Below are 21,402 nucleotides of genomic sequence, written 5' to 3' on the forward strand. Positions count from 1 at the left end.
TCCTTCCCAAGAAAGATTTCTCCTTCCTTCATCTCAGACTGGTGGGGAAAGCAAAGCTGTTTTCTTCCATTGCCGTATTTCTGGCAAGGAGAAAATTGGGTCAAACCCAAAGCTGAGCTCAGGGCTGGGGGTTTCCAGCTCTGGCTCCCCCCACACACACAGAGCCTGGAACTGTGGCTGGCTGACTGGAGTGGAAGGAGAGCTGCTCGGAGGCAAAGCTTGGCCTCTGAGGCGGTTTGGTGCCCTGGGGAAGAGCATCCCTTCCCTTCCAGTGGGAGGGCAGGAGGAGCCCAGACCCTTCTGCAGGGCTGGCACTGCCCTGTGCTGTGCTTGTTGAGACAGCTGTAACAAACAGAAGAACACCATGTGTTTAAGAAGGCCTCTCTCTTTTTTTTTTAGCAGCATGCTGTCTTTTTATACCCTCTCACAAAGTTTATACCTATTCATTGGCCACAATAAACGCAATGTTCATTGGTGCAGAGTGGTCTCCACCACTGTTTTCCTCCAAACTCTAACTGCAGGACCCTCATTTATTTCTTCTTCTCCTCCATTTCCACACCAATGGCCTTGGTAGAACTCCTTTCAGGGCAAAGGTAACTCTTATCAGCTTCTCTTCTTCAACTAACTCTGACTCACAGGCCAGCTGTGAGCCCCTTCCCCACGGTGCCCCAGCCCTGTGTTCACAGCACAGGAGGATGCTCTGAGGGGAGAGGAAGGAACTGACTTCAATCTCTCCTGGCAGAAAGCAGCTCCCACTGCCATGCTTCTCAAAATCCCCTTCTCCTCCACCAGCTAACTTGATTTTTTGGCCACAGTGCTCTCTGTGCCAAGCTCCTGCCTCATTCACACAACTCCCAGATCTGGCACGTTCCTCTCCAGCCCTGCCTTGCTGAACACAACCAGGGAGGCAGGGAAATGCTGTTCTCTCTGGCTATCTCATTAAAGTTTCCCACTTGATGTGAATGCAATCAATAGTGCCTTCCTGGAAGAGGCTTTGAAGAGGAGCCATTAATTTGCACCCACTTGCCAGGGCTAACGTGCCTTAGACAAACTGGCCTCCAAAATCTGGGCTGAGCCTGGCAGAACGCGACTCTGAGGGACAAAACCAGAGCTGGCATTGGCTCAGGAGCCCCAGTGATAACAGGAATCTCTCTGTGGAAGGTTCAAAAGCTGCCTCAGCTGTCCCCAGCACCAGCACTGTCTGTGTGGGTATCACAGATGATGTGCTGGCAGCAGGCTGTGCGGGCTGGGGGCACAGACACGCCCTGGGGTGCTCAGTTCCTGCTCCAAGGAGAGTGCAGCCCTGCCAGAGGCCTTCATGGTGCTCTTTCTATGGAGCACAGCCCTTCTGAGGGATAAATCTCTGCTCCCACACACTTCAGGGAATGACCACTGCCCTTGCTGCTTCCTGAGCTCACAGCATTGGGATGTGATTTAGGAGTTCCCTTTAACTTTGCCATTGGAATACAGAGTTGTCAGACCCCCGTCCCTGTTACAAACACAGCTTACAAAAGCTGCTGCCCTCTGCTCAGCCCTGGAGGGCTGTGTCCAGCTCTGGGCTCCTCAGGACAAGAGGGACATGGAGCTCCAGAGGCTGCAGAGATGAGGAAGGGCCTGGAGCACCTCCTTGCTGAGGGGGTTGGGGCTATTCAGCCTGGAGAGGAGCCCCAGCTGAGAGGGGCCCTCAGCCCTGGCTGTCCCTGGGTGTCCCTGGGTGTCCCTGGGTGTCCCCGTGTGCAGAGGGCAGAGCAGGCCCAGGCTCTGCTCCAGGCCCAGCAATGGCCCCAGAGCCACGGGCAGGGCCTGAGCCCAGGAGCTGCCCCTGCCCAGGAGGCACAGCTCCTGCCCTGGGCAGTGCCCAGCCCTGAGCAGAGCCCAGAGAGGCTGTGGGCTCCCCTCCCTGGGGATATTCCAGCGCCCTCCCAACACAATCCTGTGCCTGGGTGGTGCCTTCCAGGCTGACCCACCGTGTGACTCAGGGGTGGGTGACAACTCCTCAGCTCTGCCCTGTGTGCCAGCCCCAAGCCAGGCTGGGTCCGGGCTCCTGCAGGGCTGCAGCTGGAACAAACCCCATCAGTTAAGCTCCATCAAACCTTGGGAAGTGACAGTGGCAGGAGGAGCCCTGGTGCCAGGCTGCAGCACATCCCTCTGTTATTGTAACACAGCAGTGATAATGAAGCCTCCAAACACAACAGCCCGAGGCAAATGCCAGGCAGCTGGCACGATGTGGGCACGGAGCTGAGGCAGCTGGTGCTGGCAGAGCACAGGGCATGTGAGCTCCATGAGAGACAGCAAACCCACAGAGGCCAGGGCTCAGCGCTCCTGGGGAGCAGGGATCATCAGGAGAGCAGCCTGGGGCTTTAGGAAACCTGCACAACGCCAGGCCAGCAGGAAAGGCCAGACTGAGGGACCCTGTGACCCCTGACAGAGCCTGGGCACAGGCAGAACCCTCTCGTTGCCCTGCTCACCCCTGGTCATGGGGACTTCCCTGCAGGAGGGAGGGTTTAACCCCACGGCTGCTGCCCGGGGCAGTGCCCAGCTGGTTCTGCCACAGGGGCACCTCTGTGCTCAGAACACACCAGGGCAAACCATCCCTGAGACAGCAAATGGCTTTCACTGCCACAGCCTGCCTCTGAGCTCCTGCCCTACAGACCCTCTGTGCCCTAATCCCAAACCCCACAGCAGGCATTCCTACAGACAGACACTCTGTGCCCTAATCCCAAACCCCACAGCAGGCATTCCTACAGACAGACACTCTGTGCCCTAATCCCAAAGGAGGTATTCCTACAGACCCTCTGTGCCCTAATCCCAAACCCCACAGCAGGCATTCCTACAGACAGACACTCTGTGCCCTAATCCCAAAGGAGGTATTCCTACAGACCCTCTGTGCCCTAATCCCAAACCCCACAGCAGGCATTCCTACAGACAGACACTCTGTGCCCTAACCCCAAACCCCACAGCAGGCATTCCTACAGACAGACACTCTGTGCCCTAATCCCAAACCCCACAGCAGGCATTCCTACAGACAGACACTCTGTGCCCTAATCCCAAACCCCACAGCAGGCATTCCTACAGACAAACACTCTGTGCCCTAATCCCAAAGGAGGTATTCCTACAGATCCTCTGTGCCCTAATCCCAAACCCCACAGCAGGCATTCCTACAGACAGACCCTCTGTGCCCTAATCCCAAACCCCACAGCAGGCATTCCTACAGACAGACCCTCTGTGCCCTAATCCCAAAGGAGGTGTTCCTACAGACCCTCTGTGCCCTAATCCCAAAGGAGGTATTCCTACAGACCCTCTGAGCCCTAATCCCACAGCCCAAAGCAGGCATTCCCTGCTCACACCCTGCTGTTGACACAAGACACATTAAGCACTGCCAGGAGGTGACTGTAGAAAAAAGAAAAGCTTTTTCCTTTTCATGGCAAGCTCTGTGGCTGCACAGCTATTCAAATATTTGCCTGGCTCCTTATAATTCATTAGAAGCCATTTTTGATGATATTCTCTTTGAAACTGTATTCCCAGTGCCCAGGTGGGGAGCTGAATTTGCATTAGAGCAGTAGAACTTCCTGCCAAAGACCAACTTCTCCAAAAAAACTTTTCTGGGTGTCTTTTTCCTGGCACAGGGCAGGGGATGGAGCACTGGGGATGCCCATGGGCAGGAGAGGGAAAATTCAACGTACAGGAATAAAGAACATCCATCTCCTTACATTGTCTGCTCTCCCTCCACAAGGATGTTGTGCTGCACGAGTGACAACAGTTCGTGTGAGAGGCTGTGGTACAATCTAGAAAAACCTCTGAATGATATTCCAACAACAGGGTTTTGCCATTTGTTTCAGGGCAGCCAGGATTTTCTCTGAGAGGAAAAGAAGTCTCAAATTTGGGGTCACTTTGTGCAGTGAGAATGAAAATTCCTGTATCTTGCATTATGGTTTTTATAAGCTGCAAGCACATTAAAGAGCAGTGCTTAATAAGGCTTCAGAAATGAGGTAATGCAAATTAGGGAAGAGGCCCAGCCCCAATCCCCCCCCCAGCCACACTGCTGGTGTTTGTTGAGCCTGATTTTACCCAAGTCTGGACAGATTTTAATGAGTTGCTCTCCTGGGCCTGCCTTGCTGTTTAACAGGACACAACTGCAAATCCTACTGAGAAAGGATCACCCCTTGGAGCTGCCTGTGCTGCCTGGGAACAGTCACTCTGCCCAGCTCCTCTCCTCCCAGGATCCACTTACAGATTTGGCCTAGCATCCCATCCCCCTGTGTGGGAATCAGAAAACCAGAAACGTCCACAGACACTGAAGGGTTTGATCTGCAGCCTTGGGAGAAACTTGCATTGATGTAAAAATACAACACACAGACATTAAGGAGAAAAATCATCAACTTATGTTTCTATAGTTGTAAGTAAGAATATGTTTTAAATAAGGGAGAAATTGTATTGATAAGATGGTGAAAGGTTTATAATGTTGGGGTGGGGTTGTATAGAATGAGCTGAGGTGGGAAATGGATTTGTAGAGAATTCTCCAAGCCTGACAGAAGGCTCACACAGTGTGCATCTGTGTGCAGACCTTGAGATAAGAAATGCTGACTTAGAAATGCCATGGAGTAGGACAGACATTGCTGAGAGAGAAATGGAACCAGAAACAAGTTTCAAAGGATGGCCTGGCAAGTAAGACTGGATACTTTGGAGAAATGGAACTCTGAAAGGTGCATTTTAGATGATTGGCTTTAAGGCATGTACAGCATGGTGTGACAAAAGCTGATAGGCCAAGAAACACTTATTGTAATTAGGAAATAGTGGGTTTCTGATTGTGATGGTGTGAATTGTAACATCTGCGTCGTCTCACCCTTCATGAGAGACTGAAAATGGAATAAAATGTTTTAAAACACCTCTCAGTTGCCCCATCTCTGGGTCAGAAAAGGGCCTAATCCCACAAACTGGTGCCCCGTGTGAGGACTGAACTCACAACCTTGAGAGTTTAGAAGTTACACCAGAAGCAGATGTGTGCATGTGAGACAGAAGCCTCTTGGGTAAAAGTATCCACAGTGCAGCAGAAGTCAGTAAAGGTGATAGGTTAGAAAAGCAAAATAAACCTTGTGGCATCTATTTATTGGGTTAGAAAGTTCTGTACTGCCTTGTAACAAAGAACTGTGACTACTCTTGAGCTACGGCCAGCTGCTTGCTCCTCTAAAATCTCATGGCCTCTGAGACTGATGTTTATCTGAGCAATAACAGCCCAAAAATAGTCCCATCTCTTCATTATTAGGGGTGACAATGATACCCCAGGCCACTAGCCACATTATTGTAATTGCATTTAGAAAAGGCTACAGATAGGTCAGAAGAAACAAAAGGAATTAGCAAATCAAAGGAGAATCACTTGGGAGCCATATTCTCATAGCTTCTGGAAGCTCTTTCCTGGTCCTTCCACACAGGCCCTCCAGCTTTGGGTCCATTTTCTAAACAGCTGAAGCTTCTGGAAAGTGACATCATCTTTCAGATGGTCTGATCTGTGCCCAGTTGCTACTGGGAAGTTGTTACTGGGACCTGAGAGGACGCATTCCCTCCCTCCTAAAGCTTCTCTGTAATATGGAAACTCGAGGGAAGAAAAGGACAGCACTCAGGCGAGTTTGCAAGGTTTCAATAACGTAATAGCCTGAAAATCATCAAATTGTCCTTTGCTTCAGGTTTCAGCTGCAAAAACCAAAAGATGTATTTTTCTTCCTGAAAAAAATCTGAAAAATCCTCAGTTATGACAGTATTCTCATTGTGATATATATCAAACCCAGATAGTTCCTTTCCTTCCCATCACAGTCCTTCCCATAGAGTCTGCAATCAAAACATTTTGGTTATCTTGGCCCATATGCTACTTGGAAACCAATTTATAGGAGCAGGATTGTGCTGCTGTTCCAATGAATGTTCATAAGTCAAAATAGTTTGATGTTAAATACAGATTGCTGCACCCCAGCACCAACCACGGGGTAGATGCTGTGCATACAACAGGGAAAGCTCAGAAAATTGAGGGGATTTTGACTGCCAGTCTGACCTGAGTGGTTCATCCTGACTGAATCCGTGGGTTCCCCGGTGTTTCTGCTGGTTTTCTGTCTGTAGGATGAGATCTGTAGGATGCTCGTGTTCGGATCTCCTTTCTTTGGACACTCTCTCAGCTCAGCAGTGTGGAGAGCCAACTCCCTAACGCTGGGACAGTGGGACAGTGGGACAGTGGGACAACTGACCCTGGCACCATGTGCTGCAGGTCCAGGAACCACTGACCAAGCAGGGTACCCCAAAGAAAGGCTGAGATAACAAGAGTTTCTCTGGGGAAGACAAGGCCTGACTGGAGCAGCCCTGTTTGCCCTGACCTGTGCTCCTGGCCTGGGGAACTCCAGGAAACATCACTGGGGCTGGTGATACAGATTTGAGGCAAGCCAGACCCCAGCCCGTGTGAGTGCAGCTGCCTACACTGCAATCAAGCTCCCAGCTGCAGGGGAGACACGGCAGACACTTCAAAAAGACTCTATTTATGTTCTGCCCTTCTGGTAAATTCATTCGTGGGACCACTCATGCAAAATGTATCATGCAAATGAAACTGCTACATTTGGAATTAAGCTTATTTTTGTACTCCAGTGAACATGAGTGCAATAGATTGTTTTTCTTGCCTTTTGCCTTCCTTTTCACTTCAGGTTGTTTGCCCAGCTGTATCCCCAGAGCACCTCTCTGGGATGTGGGGAGGATGGCAGAGGCTGCTGGGACGTGCAGCTCCGGAGCCCACGGACTCCTGAGCAGCGCTGATGTGGAACTGATGAGTGCCTGGCTGCTTTACAGCACTGCAGCCCTCGAGAAGGCTGCTCCTGCTCACTGCAGCCTCGCAGATAAATTCATGCAGAGCATGGACAATTGCAGGGAAACGAAGGGAGAGGCTGCTGGCAGCTTGGGAAGTGCCCCCTTATCCCTGCCCTCGCTCCAGCAACACAAGGAGCTGAGTGAGGAGGACACTGTGTGTGCTGGGCCCCTGCCTCCATGGGATGGCACTGGCCCAGCTCTGTGCAGTGAGGGGATGCTGTGCCCACACACAGTGGCACGGTGATCCCTCTCTGTCCATGCACCTCTGCCCTGCACACACTCCCCTAGGGCACACACTCCTCTCCAGAGGCCCAGCACGCGCTGCTCACATCTCCTCTCCAGCTGATCTGGTCAGAAGCAAAGAGCTAAAGAAACACTGCCAGCTGATGAGGCATGGACTGGGATGAGGGGGGAACACAGAGACCAGACCTGCAGCACCCCCTCTCCCAAGTCCTCCTCCTTCTTTAGCTGTGCACAGCAACCTCTTGTACACCCAGAATAAGTCTGGTCCAGCACTGCTCTGTCCTGGCACTCCCAGATCAGCACTGATGGGTGCAGGAAGAAATGAATGTGGCCTTTCTGACAGGGATCATCTGTAGGCACTTCAGAGGAAGAGAGCTGCCAGCGTGGCTGCAGGGAGCACAACTCCCACGCAAGGATGAAGCAGCACTCCCCTTCCCTGTCTCCCTGCTGCTTTGTGGCAGTCACTGCACCACTGACAGGGGATCACCCCTTCCCCCTGCCTCCCTCCTCGGTGTGGAAGCTGGAGAAGCTCCCAGTGTCAAACTCTCTCCAGGAACTACAGGCTGGGCCGATCCCTGTTTGACACAGCCAGTGGTGTTTGCTGTTTGAGCTCTGCAGTGCACACAGAGTCTGCACTGCAGTCCCAAACTGCAACCAGCACCATCCCTGCCCTGCCCCGGCAGCACTGCCCCACCCTGGGGAGCCTGTGCCCCAGAGGGAACCCAGCTGTGCTGTGCCAGGGCCCAGGACAGCAGCACAGAACAGCATCCCTGGAATGGCATTAGGAGACAGAAGCTAGGAATGCTGCTCAGTCAAACTATGAGATGTGAGAGAGGGAAAAACACTGATCTGCTTCTGTCTCGTCATTTTTAAAACAAATTCAGTACAGAACAGCAAATATCCTTCAGTCCTCTTCAAGCACCTCCTGGAAGGGAAGTCAAGGAGCAGAAGGAAACAAGCAGGGAGCTGTGCACTGCTGTGGGTGCCTGTGAATCTGTGGAGAGCCTGAGCCACCACCTCACCTTTGCTGAGGTGCTCGGATTAGAGGAGAGGGAAGCAAAGCGACCACAGGACAGACCAACACACCTGGAGAGATTTCATCGCCCTGCTCAGCCCCTGACCCACTGAGTCACCCCAGAAGGACACTTGTTCATCTCTCCGTGCACTCCTGCCTGCGCCACGAAGCCAATGAACACACAGTGAATTCTGAGAGCTGGGGCTGCCTCTCCCCAGCACCTGTCCAGCACCTTGCCCACTGTCATCCCAGGCTTCAACGAGCCTCTGCTCTGCTCTAAAGGAAGCCCTCACAAACGGTAACACCATAAGGATGAAGCCTGAGATTTGTGAAGCATGCCCCAGAGTGCTCTCCCTGTGAGTGTGGGCTGCTTGGAGGAGGGAAGGACTCGGCTCTATCATGAATTAGTGTTGTGACAGCTCGCTGCAATCGAGCCATGACTTGCATGGCTGCTTCCCCTTCACATTCCCAGGAGCATGCTCTGCATTAGATCATGCTCTGCAGCAGGCTCTGCTCCAAAGCACAACACAAAGTGTGGGGATGAAGATGAAATTGCCCTGACCAGCTTTCCTTGTCCTGAAAATATGCTCCTGACATGTGGAGAGAGATGCAGGGAGCTTCCTCTCTGCTTTGGAGAGCACGGAGACAAGAGAAAAACAACTGATTTTCAAGATACTTGCAAGGTTGTGGCTCCACCCACATTATTCCTGACAACTCACCCTGCATCCTGGAATACCCCCGGGAGCAGCACAGGGTCCCAGGCTTGTGCAGATCTTGCTTTTCACCAGACCTTTGTCTGCAGATTGCCCTCCTTCCTTTTTCTCTTTGCATAGTGTCAGAGAATATAGAAAGCAAGAGGGTTCTAACACATGCCCATGCTTATCTCTTCATTCAAGAGATAAGCACAGCAAGCAGCAGATGGCAAACAGATGCCACAGGTTCTGCAAATCAGCTGTCTCCAGCCCTTTCCTCGGAGCTGTCCCTGGACCTTTGGGGGCTCTGAGAGGGCAAGCCCTCGCTGTCTGGCTGATTGTTCTGCTCACCAGCTACACAATTCCTGCAAGGGACCCACCTGTACCCACCCTCCTGCCCTGCCAGCCACACAGCATCTCCACAGATCATGTGGATGCCAATCCCAGAGCCCACAGCACCAACAACGTGCAGAATTCCCTCAGGAACCTGCTCCAACAAAGCATCAGGCCCCGACACAAGGGGCAGGAAGGAGAAGGGCATTCAAGGAAAGCACTTGTGGGAGAGCAGAGCTGGCAGGCAAAGCCCGGGGCTGTCTCACCTCCTCCCACTGGTGGATGTAGCGGATGAGGCGGGAGAGGCGCAGCAGGCGCAGCAGGCTCAGGATCTTGGTGAAGCGCACGATGCGCAGGGCCCGCGCTGTCTTGTACACCTCGGAGTCGATGCGCGTCTCCACGATCAGGAAGATGTAGTCCACGGGGATGGAGGAGATAAAATCCACCACAAACCAGCTCTTCAGGTACTTCATCTTGATCCTCTGCGGGTCCAGGATGATCTCAGTGTTGTCCTCCACTACGATGCCTGTCCGGAAGTTAAGGACGAGGTCGATGAGGAAGAACGTGTCCGAAACCACGTTGAAGACAATCCACGGGGTGGTGTTTTCATCCTTGAAGAAAGTGATGCCCACAGGGATGATGATCAGGTTCCCTACCATCAGCAGCAGCATGGTCAGATCCCAGTAAAACCTGGACAGCAAGACAGAGACATGTGAGATCAGGCACAGAGCAGGAGGTCGGGGAGCCCGGGTCAGCTGCACTGATGAACTCATCCATCTCTGCTGTCAGTCAGCCCCTGGGCTCTGCTGCTCTGCCTGAGCACGCACACTGCACAAGCTGCTAATTGACTAATTAGTATCAGAGGAACACTCCTGCTCTGCCTTCGAGGGCTCACAAAGGAGCTGAGCCAGGGCTGGGCATGCCTACTTGAACACTTTCCTGGGATCTGGGAGCTGCCCGGGGACAGACTGAAAAACCTGTGGTTACTACAGGACTGCTGGGTAAGGAGAGAACGAGGACTGGGGAGGCCTCAGAGTCTGTGTGTCAATAAAGCCACGTGGGGTTAAACCATCAGGCTGTGCTTCTGCTGTCTGATCCTTCTTTAGAAGCAGCCAGCACTGACAGCTTTGGGATCAGGATGGAACCGGAACCTGTGCTCTCATCTCCAGCCTTCAGTTCACATTCCTGCCCAGCTGGACTCCAGGAGTTGAGCCCGCACGCTACAGGCTCCCGTGTTGTACAGAAACAATCAATAAAGCTTGGAATCACGTGCCTGGAGATACCTATTCCATTTCTAAGGACAGTAACACCAACATTTAACTCCTGTTCCATGAAGCAGTCTCCAGGAAGCTTATCTTCATTCCAGTGGTAGCTCAGTGTTATTCATGGACCTTACTGTATCAGTCAGTTTTGTTTTGAAGGCACACACAGTCTGAGTAGAGCCCCTAATTTATATGATTGGGATTTTTAAAAGATTTTCCACAGACACACAATCAGACAATGTGGTCCCAACTCCCCCAAAGTGAGGACTAAAACCCTTCCCAGTGTCAGAGCTTGCTGAGGAGCCTCGCTGCCCAGCACACTGGTGCTCTAGTCCCCTCCTCACATGTCACATGTAGATGCTGATGCACTGTGGGCTCACATTGCCACGATTCCAGCAGCCCCACATTGTGCATGATGGGTCAGCTACTCTAATATCATCAGTTATTAATACAATAATCACCCCTTTATCACAGGAGATGAGCAATCACCTCAACAGCAGTGAGAGCATCAGTGTGACCCTGCACTGACACTGATTTATCAGAGGGAAGTGTTGGGCTGCTGAAGGACGTGCACATGCTGCTCCTCTGTCTAACTCTCTACAGCCAAAACCCCCAACATGTTTCAGGAGAGCTGGACTTGCTTTAAAAGCCCTCCAGCTCTACCTTGGTTAGTGGCTGTTTGGCTGGAACCTGCACCAGGCTGAGCTGCTGCAGAACAAGATTTTCAGAGCAAGGCACTGACATGGTTTGTTAAACTCTCAGCAGGGAAACCAAAGGGCAGAATATACCTTAAAAGCCTTCTCTGTCTAGAGCCTCTCTCCCTGGTAAGAACACTTTAAAGCATCTAAAAGCATCTTTAAGATTCCAGCCCTTGCCCATGTACAGGCAGGGTCAGCAGCCAGCAGCACCCCAGCAATTCTCTCAATCATTCAGCAGAGGCTGATGGGAGCTGATTTTAGAATAAGCGAAGTTACTCACTAACGAGCTTTCTAAAAACGACCTCAGCTGTCTCCTCCTGGCTCTCAAGGTGCCAGGAATCCTCCCTTCAGTCTTCAGGCATAGGGGTGCTGGCAGCACTCAGCAGTGGGATTTGTTCATCTGCCTCCAAGAGCAAGGCTGTGGCACCCAGCAATATGCATTTATATAAATCCGTGTTGTGAGCTTCCTTAATAAGGGCCCGAGATGATGCTGCAGCTTTCCCAGGCAATTAATCTGGATAATCGCACAATAGCAGGAAGTCTGGAAGCAGTGTGTGTATTATTACTGAAAATAAATAACCTGCCAGCCATCCTTCATTTGCCTTAGGGAATACACAAGGAGATAGGCCCAAAGAAAATGAGTTCTCCCAAGTTTCAAATGAATGGCATGAGCCTGGCACGGCCAGGTTTGCAGTGCTGGGAAGGCAAGTGCCTTTCTTCTGAGATCTTTGCTTTTTTTGTGCCTCTTTTTAGGCCGGGTGGTGATTTCTACACTTGGGGACATGGCCGGCAGCGGCAGGATGGCTCCCAGCTCAAGGAAGATGTTTTGCACACACACAGGGCCAGTGAAATGCTTTCCCCTGACTGCAGCACCCCCTGCTAGCCCTGTCCAGTGTGCTCAGCTCTCCTGCATCCTGACTTGCAGCAATTCCTCAGCTCCTCCAGCTCTTCCCTCCCAGCCTGCTGCTCCTGAGCTGCCCTGGAGCAGCAGGGTGTGCAGTGTGGGCAGGGGATCAAGTGCTGAACCCCACTGCCACGTGTCCCTTACAGCACAGCTCTCTCAGGGCTGCACTGCTGACTCCACATTATTGTCATGGCCCCTCAGCTCTGACCTTTAAAGCCACCACTTAAAACCAGAGAAGGGAAACTTCTGTATCCAGTGATCCCTCTAATGAAGGTGTCAGGGAAGAGACAACCTTGGGGCTCTATGAGGGAGGCACATAGAGGAAAAAGCTGGAACGCACCAAGAATCTGGCCTGCACACCAACTCCAGCACCTGAACTGCCTGGGAGTTAAAACTCCCCTGTTAAGATTTGCAGAGCTCCTGCACGTTTCCATTTCACCCACATGGGAAGCAGGATCTGCTCAGGGTGGCATCAGTGCATTTAGACTTAATTAGACTCTCTGGGCCCACAACACCTCAGAGGTCTGATACCATCCAAGTGTCATTTTGCATTTGCTCCCAGGAACATCTTTCCCCTCCCTGTAAATTACTGGCCACGATGACTAACGGTGCATGAGATGTATGTAAGGGCAAGCACCAGCTATTAATAACCCATGTTTTCTGGATTTCTGTTGTTCCTTTCACCCAGGGATTCCACGGAGCTGACAGTGATGAAATTGGCTCTGCTGCACCCAGGAGAGGCAGAGTTATTATCCCTGCCTTGCACACAGAGGAGCCACATGGCAAAGTGAAGAGCGTGGGGTTTGTCCACGCAAGGCTGAGGCTAAGCAAGGGTTAGGACCTGAATCTAATTTTTGAGTCTAACCAGATCTGAAGCCATTCATATGGCTTGCAAAAGAGCCTAACAGAGATGCATCTCTGGGATGTCTGATATCCTGTCTTCTTCTCACTTCTCTTCCTGTTTCCAAAAGCCTACATAAAAAATTAATAAATATGAATGTATTGTTTTATTATAGTTGACTCACTGCAACTGAACAGCTCAGAGCACAGGGAACAAGCAGCATTATATAAAACCAGATGTCTTGTTCAAACACCCTTGGTTTTTATACTCCATCCTACTCTCTGCACACTCCTTGGATCTGAAAATCACATTTTTAACATGCACCACTACCTCAGATCTCTTAATTCCCGATGTATTATTTAAACAGAATGTATCTGAGAATTATTGTGGCACAGACACTTCAGGAATATGTACTCCTTAAGCACTGCTGTGTCACTCAGCTGCTGTGACAGCCTGTACACTCTGTAGGTATTGGTTTGTGGGTTTGGAATGCTGGACCATCCTTCTGCTCTGCCTAGAGCACACTGTGACGGCAGGCCAGGAATATTGCTTTTGGAAGTAATTTTTTTTTTTACAATTAAATGAAATTTCCTTTTTCATTCCATGGTGCAGCGTGGGCAATTCTAAGGCATGAGCTCAGGAAGTGAGGAATTGGAGAGAAAGCAGCGAATCCCAGAGGTGAGAGGCTCAGCAGCATCACTGGGTCACAACAGCACTGAAACCCTGTGCATTTGAAACCCTGTGCATTCAGAATAGACTTCTGGATTTCTATTCTGGCTCCACAGTGCTTGCACAGTCCAGAGAAAATGGACTTGAGTGGCCCCACCTCTAAATTAACAAAGCTTTTTGGGGTTTTCAGCTCCTGCTGAAGGGCAGCCAGCTCAGGGTTGAAGCACAAATAATACCGCACCTGCCTGGCAGTGCCAGGGGCCAGGAGATTCTCCCCAGCAGTGGAACTGAGCTCCCAGCCCGTGGCCAGCCCTGCTGACCTCCCAAGAACAGCTCTTTAATGAGCACAGCTTGTTCAAACCAAGCCCAAAGCCAAACCCAGCTCTGTCCCAAGGCTCGGTGCTGACTCCAGAAACAGAGTGCCACCTACTGAGTCCCACACGGAATCTCCATCCCCTGCCTGCTGGGGAGGAAGTGCTCCTAAATTCCTTCTGAGTGCTGGAAACCTGTGCTTCTCTCCGGAGTGGCAGCTGCCTTTCCTGGCTCTGGACTGCACACTGGATCAGGTGGCCTGGCAGGAAAGAAGTCGTGCTGCAGTTCCCAGGAATGCTCTGGGGCTGGAAACAGAAATCACCTTTTGGAAAGAGCATTAGGGGAGGTCAAGGTGGCTGGAGCCATAGTGGGAGCAAAGTTTACTCCAGCAACAGCCATTCACAGAGACAGCTGAACAGAGTGAGCAAGAGAGAAAGCACGAGGAGATCTTTCCCTGCCTCTGGAAGCATCACTTCTCCCAGACAGGAGCAGGCTCTTTCTACTGGAGAGTTACAGACTTTGCTCTACCCTAGAGATAAAGGGAAGAACACGGTGATTCACTGCTCCCAAACACACTAAAGGACATTTAACCAGCAATTCCCTTGTGGGAGGAATTAATTTATTTATAGAGAGTTTACTCGAAGACCTGTGCACTTGGAAACTTCTTTGCCATGAATACTCACCAGAAAAAGAGTTAAACGAGTTACAAAAATATTCCGAGTGCTGTGTAATGGGAAAGGACCCAGCTAAAGGAAAAGACAAACAATTTTAATTCCTTCTGACCCTTCTATGCAAATACTCTGCCATCCTGACTAAAGCCCCTGGGAGCACTGCTAATTAACCATGCATTCTGACAGCACAGGAGAGCCTGCTGGGTCCCAGCCTCCTCCAGATTTCCCTGGATGCCAGCTTCTCCTGGATGCCTGCTTCTCCTGGATGCCTGCATCTCCTGGATGCCAGCTTCTCCTGGATGCCTGCATCTCCTGGATGCCTGCTTCTCCTGGATGCCTGCATCTCCTGGATGCCTGCTTCTCCTGGATGCCTGCATCTCCTGGATGCCAGCTTCTCCTGGATGCCTGCATCTCCTGGATGCCTGCTTCTCCTGGATGCCTGCATCTCCTGGATGCCTGCTTCTCCTGGATGCCTGCTTCTTCTGAATGCCTGCTTGTCCTGCAGCCTCGCTGGCTCCCGGCTGCTCCTGGACTTGGGGGAACCAACCCCAGGGCACAGCCAGGCAGGGAAAACCAAGAGTGGGGACCCAGCTGTCTGGGAAAGGGCTGCACCCACAGCACCTCCCCCAGGGATGCTCCAGTAGCTCTCTGGAGCCTGCAGGAGCCGGCAGGGCACGCCCCTTCCCTCGGTCACCGCGGGGCTCAGCTGGCTGCAGGTCAGCGGGATGGAACAGGACTCCCATGGAATTCAGAGCCCTGCCAGGAGCACAGGGCCTGCGAGTGATGGGTTGGAGTGCTGACACAAGCAGGTGGGTGATGGGGAGAGATCCCACCCAGCACAAACGGGGTGTGGGCCCTGCAGCACTTTGCATCCGGATTCCTAAAAGCTCCTGTGCAGTCCCTGACAGAATTCCCATCTAATTCAGCTGGCAGTTTTACTCAAGGCAAGATATTCTCCAAGCTCTGCACTTAGCCTTTGACTTAGATTATCTTCAATCTACATAATTGCTCACCTAATCTCCTCCAAGCAGTGCCCAGTTCCAAACCCTGTTTCAAGTTTAGAACATATGCTCATATTATTACCTTAAAATACAATTACATGGATTTTGGTAAGTGGAAAATTAAGGAAGCTATTGCTTATGTAATACTTGGAGATGGCATTTGCAGTCCAAGCAAGGAAGTATTTTCATTGCTTCTCTATCATTAATTTTTAAATCTAACACTACATTATTAAACAATAATCAACACCCTACATTTTTCAAAGTAATGTCCAAACATTAATTAAATCACAGCAGATATAATTAGGAAGGTATTATCATCCTATATTACAGGCAGACTATGAGATACTAAAGATTAAAGAAACTTATTCAGAGGTAGAGGAACCACCTAGCAAATGTGGTTGTCTAGACTCAGGAGAGGTTTCCAGCCATGCTATAATCTGTAATTTGATCAGTAGCAGCAAAGGGGAAATTTCGTCTCTTTTCTACTGTAAAAATATAAATATACACATTACTTAGAGGTATTTTTATTCCAGCAGTAATAGCTGACAATTTGCAAACACCATGTTTGAGGCACTGATGGATTTAAGCAATTATAAGTGGGTACATTGTGAATGCTGCCCTTTCTTTAACTCCCAAAACCCAGGGCACTCTGTCAATCTGAGCTGCTGTGTCTCTGCTCTGCACCCAGTGCTGCCAGGCTTCCCGCAGGGATGGACACCTGGGTGACATCTGGGGGACCCGGACAGGCTGCACAGGTGGCTCTGTGTGAGCCTCAGCAGACCCTGTAAGGCCAAGTGCTGGTGCTGGGCAAGCCCTGGGATCAATCCAGGCTGGGGATGAATGCACTGAGAGCAGCCCTGGGACAAAGGGACCTGGGGGTGCTGGGGGTGAGAGCTGGAAATGACCCAGCCCTGAATCCCCCCCTGCCCTGGGCTGATCCCCAGCAGCAGGGGAGGGGAGGATTCTGTCCCTCTGCCCCGCTCAGGTGAGACCCCACCTGCAGAGCTGCCTCAGCCCTGGGTACCCAGCAGAGAGAAGATGTGGAGCTGCTGGAGCAGATCCAGAGGAGGCCATGGAGCTGCTCTGAGGGTGGAGCCCCTCTGCTCTGGAGCCAGGCTGGGAGAGCAGGGGGTGCTCACCTGGAGAGGAGAAGGCTCCAGGGAGAGCTCAGAGCCCCTGCCAGGGCCTGAAGGGGCTCCAGGAGAGCTGGAGAGGGACTGGGGACAAGGCATGGAGGGACAGGACACAGGGAATGGCTTCCACTGCCAGAGGGCAGGGATGGATGGGATATTGGGAAGGAATTTCTGGCTGTGAGGGCGGTGAGGCCCTGGCACAGGGTGCCCAGAGCAGCTGTGGCTGCCCCTGGATCCCTGGCAGTGCCCAAGGCCAGGCTGGACACTGGGGCTTGGAGCAGCCTGGGATAGTGGAAGGTGTTCCCACGGCAGGGAGTGGCACTGGATGACCTTTAAGGTCCCTTTGAACCCAAACCATTCTATTCATCCACGTGACAGCAAATTTTGCTGGAGAATTCTGAGGACATTCTGAGGAATTCTAAGAATTCTGAGAATTTTGCTGAAGAACTGAGGACCAGGAAAGCAGAGCTGATGTCAAAGGCAATCCACCAAGCAGTGGGTTTGCCTGAAGGAGGGAACAGCTCAGTGCTCAGTGCTCAGGGCCTTTTTCATCAACTATTTCCTCAGGAAAGATGGCAACACCTTCCCCTCATGTGGGCTCTGCAGGGAGGGAGAACAGCCACGTGTGGGACACTCAGCACTGCCCAGGGGAGCTGCCAGAGGAGCCCCCAGAAGCTGCTGGTGACTGTCCTTCACAGAAACTCCAGTCACTGAGACACAGACACTTCCCTGCCCTCCCTCTCAGTTTGAAAGAGGCTTTAGGAATCAGCCCAGACGGACAGTCCTGACCTTCAGTGACTTTGCTGGAACACCTTCCTTGTGTTTGCTGCTTTCCTGCCTCAGAAAACCCCTCACTTTGCATTATCTTTGCGCTCAAGTGCACCAGTCAGGAACCACACCACATGAAGTGTTGTTCAAGCATGTCAGAGGTTCGTTCACTTCCAGGCAGGTGGGAAGTGAGGACAGGATTGGAGTGCCATGGCCAGGACAGCAGCATCCCAGCTGTGAGGTGGATCCTCTGAGGGTGAGTGAACTCACATTCTAAGCTCGGTTTCAAGATTTGAGCAAACCACGTTTGCAGAAAGGCTCCTGGAGGCTGGAGTGCTGCTGCCTGCCTTGCATCTGTCCTGGGATAATGAGGGTCCATCCAATCTGTGAGGTCCTAACCCTGCAAGGGGCTCCACAGGACCTGGATAAGCATTTCCCGGGATTTCTGTTCAATGTGATGAACACCTGCTCCCAGTCCTGGCTCTGCAGACAAATTGGACCAGCCAGAACCAAGATGCTCCTGCACTTTCATTCCCCGTCACTCTGAACCATACCCATGGCACAAGGCTCAGCAAAGTCCCACTGGATTTGGCCCCACAGAGTCAATGCCCACTGTCCTCTGCTCCTGCTGCCTTCCTGCCTGCAGATACCAGCCTAACAAATTAAAGCCTATCTTAAATCTATACTTAGAAGCCAGTCTTCCCAGAAAAGTAAAAATAAACAAGATTTCATTTCTCTCACAGAACCAGAGATAGCCACAAGAGACTCGGTTTGTTCCGGCTCTAAATTTGGAGCATGGAGGCCAATAGAGCACACATCCCATTTCTGACTAAAGCAGCATTATTAATATTTTCTCACTTGCTTGGACACAGCTATTAATATCTGATGGAGAATTCCCCTGCAACAAGCTGCAGAAGCAGTGAAATTTTTATGGTACTACTCCTAGGAAAGCTTATCCCCTCTCTGTCTGAAGGCCCAAAGGAGCAGCATTTATACACTGAACCCAGACAATTTATTGTTGTTCTCACAGCACCACCGAGGTGAGCACGGATATAAATTGTCCTGCAGTGGGAATTCACTGCAGCAGGGGCTGGAGACACCATTTGAGGATGGAATGGTGCAGATTCCCTGGGAGGTTTACAGGATTCCTTGGGAAGGGAGGCAAGGCAGTGCAGCCACCATCAGCCCCATGTCCGCAGGACTCCTGTCCCCACGGAAGCTCAGACCATTTTGGGTCACACCATTGCACAAAGCAGGTTTCACTCCATGGCTGGCTCACCAGACCCCACCAGAAGGAAGGAACCTCTCACCCCACCCCCTCCACGGGCAGAGAATTCAGCACCACTCTCTGTTTGCAGCATTGAGCCAAAGCTGTAGGGCTAGCACAAAGCAGAGTTAACCTCTCTTCATTCCCCACCCTACTGCACTCACAAACATTTGTGGATTCCCCTGTCCCTGCCCACCTGCAGCTGAATCCTCGGGGTCTATCTCCAAGGTGTTGGATGTGTATTGATTGCTGAGTTCCCAGAATACATTATGCATGAGCTGCCACCTCAGGGCCTGGCAATTCTGCACTGTTTGATCTCCTGAAATCTCCTGCTTGTATGAATATGGAAAAGTTCCTCTTTGTTTGCTGCCCATTGATCCACACATTGACCCTTCTCCTGTGTGCATTTATCTCTGATGATTTAATAATGAAAAAGACCAATAAAGTGAGGAAGGGAAGGAAGCCCCTTCAGGGGGACCCATTGCCATGGAAACGTGCCATATGTTGCTGCTGTAGAGAAGGGATGGATCAATAAGGGCTGCAGCCTCCAAGCCATCAGGAACATGTTGTGGAATGTGAAGGATTAAAGCCTAAAGACATGCATAAGTTGTGACATGATGAAGTTCAGGCCCTGGCCCACATCCACCATCCATGAGTCAAACCCCAGGCAGAGAGGACCTGCACCAGGGAGCTCTGAGCTGGTTTGGGGAAGGGCTTGGTTTGTACACAGGGACAGGAACGAAAATGATTGTCTCTAGATGCTGTAGTTATGTATGATATATAGGATAGATATGATATCTATCATATCATCACAGAATCAGAGTGGTTTGGGTTGAAGGGTCCTTACAGCCCACGCAGTGCCACCCCCTGCCATGGGCAGCGACACCTCCCACTAGCTCAGGGTCCTCCAAGCTGGTCTTGGACACTTCCAGGGATCCAGGGGCAGCCACAGCTGCTCTGGGCACCCTGTGCCAGGGCCTCCCCACCCTCCCAGGGAGGAATTCCTTCCCAATATCCCATCTAACCCTGTCCTGTCCCTCCAGGCCCTTGTCCAAAGTCTTTCACCATCTCTCTTGTCAGCTCCTTCAGGCACTGCAAGGCCACAGTGAGGTCACCCCGAAGCTCCTCCTCTCCAGGTGAACAATCCCAGCTCTCCCAGCAGAGCTGCTCCATCCCTCTGATGATCCTGGTGCCTCTTCTGGCCTGGCTGCAGCAGCTCCAGGTCCTTGCTGTGCTGGGCCCCAGGGCTGGGGCAGCTCTGCAGGTGGGGTTTCACCTGAGAGGGGCAGAACCCCCCCTGCCCTGCTGCCCAGGCTGGGGCTCAGCCCAGGGCAGGGGGCTCTGGGGATGTCTCTTAGTTCAGAGCTGCTCCAAGAGTGGCACAGGACACACGTCACCGACACCAGGGACCTTCCACACTCATCTCCTTGGGAAGTCACAGGGATGACAGGCTGACTTCTAAACTATTTTGTGTTGACATGTTTGTCTTGACATAATATGGGTTTATGTGAGCTGAGGATGTCACTCTCACCACTAGGAAGCCTAATTTACTAAAATTAAATACCAAAATAAGGCAGAGAAATTACATGAGTCACACAACTAGGTAAGAATCACAGTTTGGGGAGTGGGGGTGTGGAGGGGACACTGCAGTGCTTTCTGCCTTGCATTGACACATTTATGCCCTCATACTCTGCAGTTGTCCCCAGGGAAGTGACAAACCCTGCTAAGTCATCTGCCAGCTGAGAACAAGACTTCCCACCACCCGAGATGCTAAAAATGTTCCTCCTGGGCATTGCTGTGTCCCACTCCTGAGGGTTGGGACTCACAGGGCCCCCAAAGGGAAGTGGGGTCCCTTAATGGCTTCCCACTGCCAGGGGGCAGGGATGGATGGGATATTGGGAAGGAATTGTTCCCTGTAAGCGTGGCAGGCCCTGGCACAGGGTGCCAGAGAAGCTGTGGCTGTCCCTGGATCCCTGGCAGTGTCCAAGGCCAAGCTGGATGGGGCTTGGAGCACCTTGGGATAGTGAAAGGTGGCCCTGCCCATGGCAGGGGTGGAATGGGATGAGCTTTAAGGCCCTTTCCAAGCCAAACCATTCTGATATTCTATGATCATTCCAACATCCAGACTCTCCTCGAGACTCCAGAGCCCAAGTTTGGGATACCTGCCATAACCTTTGAAGCATGCAGCACCAGCACAACCATCCCCACAGGTAACTCACCCAGCTACCACATCTGTGTGTGTGCCCAGCTCAGCCCTGGGCCAGTCACATCAGCCACCCCAGAAGGAAAGCCCAGAAAGCACCGGGAGGATGGATCAAACCTGAAGCTGCTGCTCAGCTGCATGATTTACTGCAGCTCTGCTCCCAGGCACACGTGCTTTCTCAGCCTCTCTCCAACTTGCACAGCTCCCAGGATTTATGTCTGAGACAGGCAACAGCATCTGCCAGACCTCAGCACCGTGCACACATTCCTGCTGGGTGAGCCCTGGCCATGCCAGATGGGGCAGGGAGGAAAGCCAGACCTCTGTCCTGGCTAATGGCAGCACAGGAATGCTCAAAGCTGCCACAAAGAGGTGACAGAAAGCAGTTGGGGGTTTCCAATGGTCTGCTGGAATGATCATATTCAAAGCTGCCTCCCTCTAAAGGATCCAAACTTCCTAAAGCACATGTTCAGCGAGGACAGGGAAAGCCAGAGTGACAGAAGGTGCTGGCTGCATGTGGCTGTCACCCCCGGCAAGGACAGCTCCCCACAGCCCT

At 51.8% G+C, this 21,402-nt stretch overlaps 1 protein-coding gene across 1 annotated transcript in view; it reads right to left on the reverse strand.

Moving 5' to 3' along the window:
• Positions 1-21,402, reverse strand: part of HCN4 (hyperpolarization activated cyclic nucleotide gated potassium channel 4) — a 105,780-nt gene that overhangs the window by 65,816 nt on the left and 18,562 nt on the right. Inside the window, exon 2 of the mRNA XM_068204331.1 lies at positions 9,387-9,810. Within this exon, the coding sequence (XP_068060432.1) occupies positions 9,387-9,810 (424 nt within the window). The remainder of the gene's footprint in view (positions 1-9,386; positions 9,811-21,402) is intronic.

Source organism: Anomalospiza imberbis, chromosome 13, assembly GCF_031753505.1.
Source record: "Anomalospiza imberbis isolate Cuckoo-Finch-1a 21T00152 chromosome 13, ASM3175350v1, whole genome shotgun sequence".
Taxonomy (NCBI): Eukaryota; Metazoa; Chordata; class Aves; order Passeriformes; family Viduidae; genus Anomalospiza; species Anomalospiza imberbis.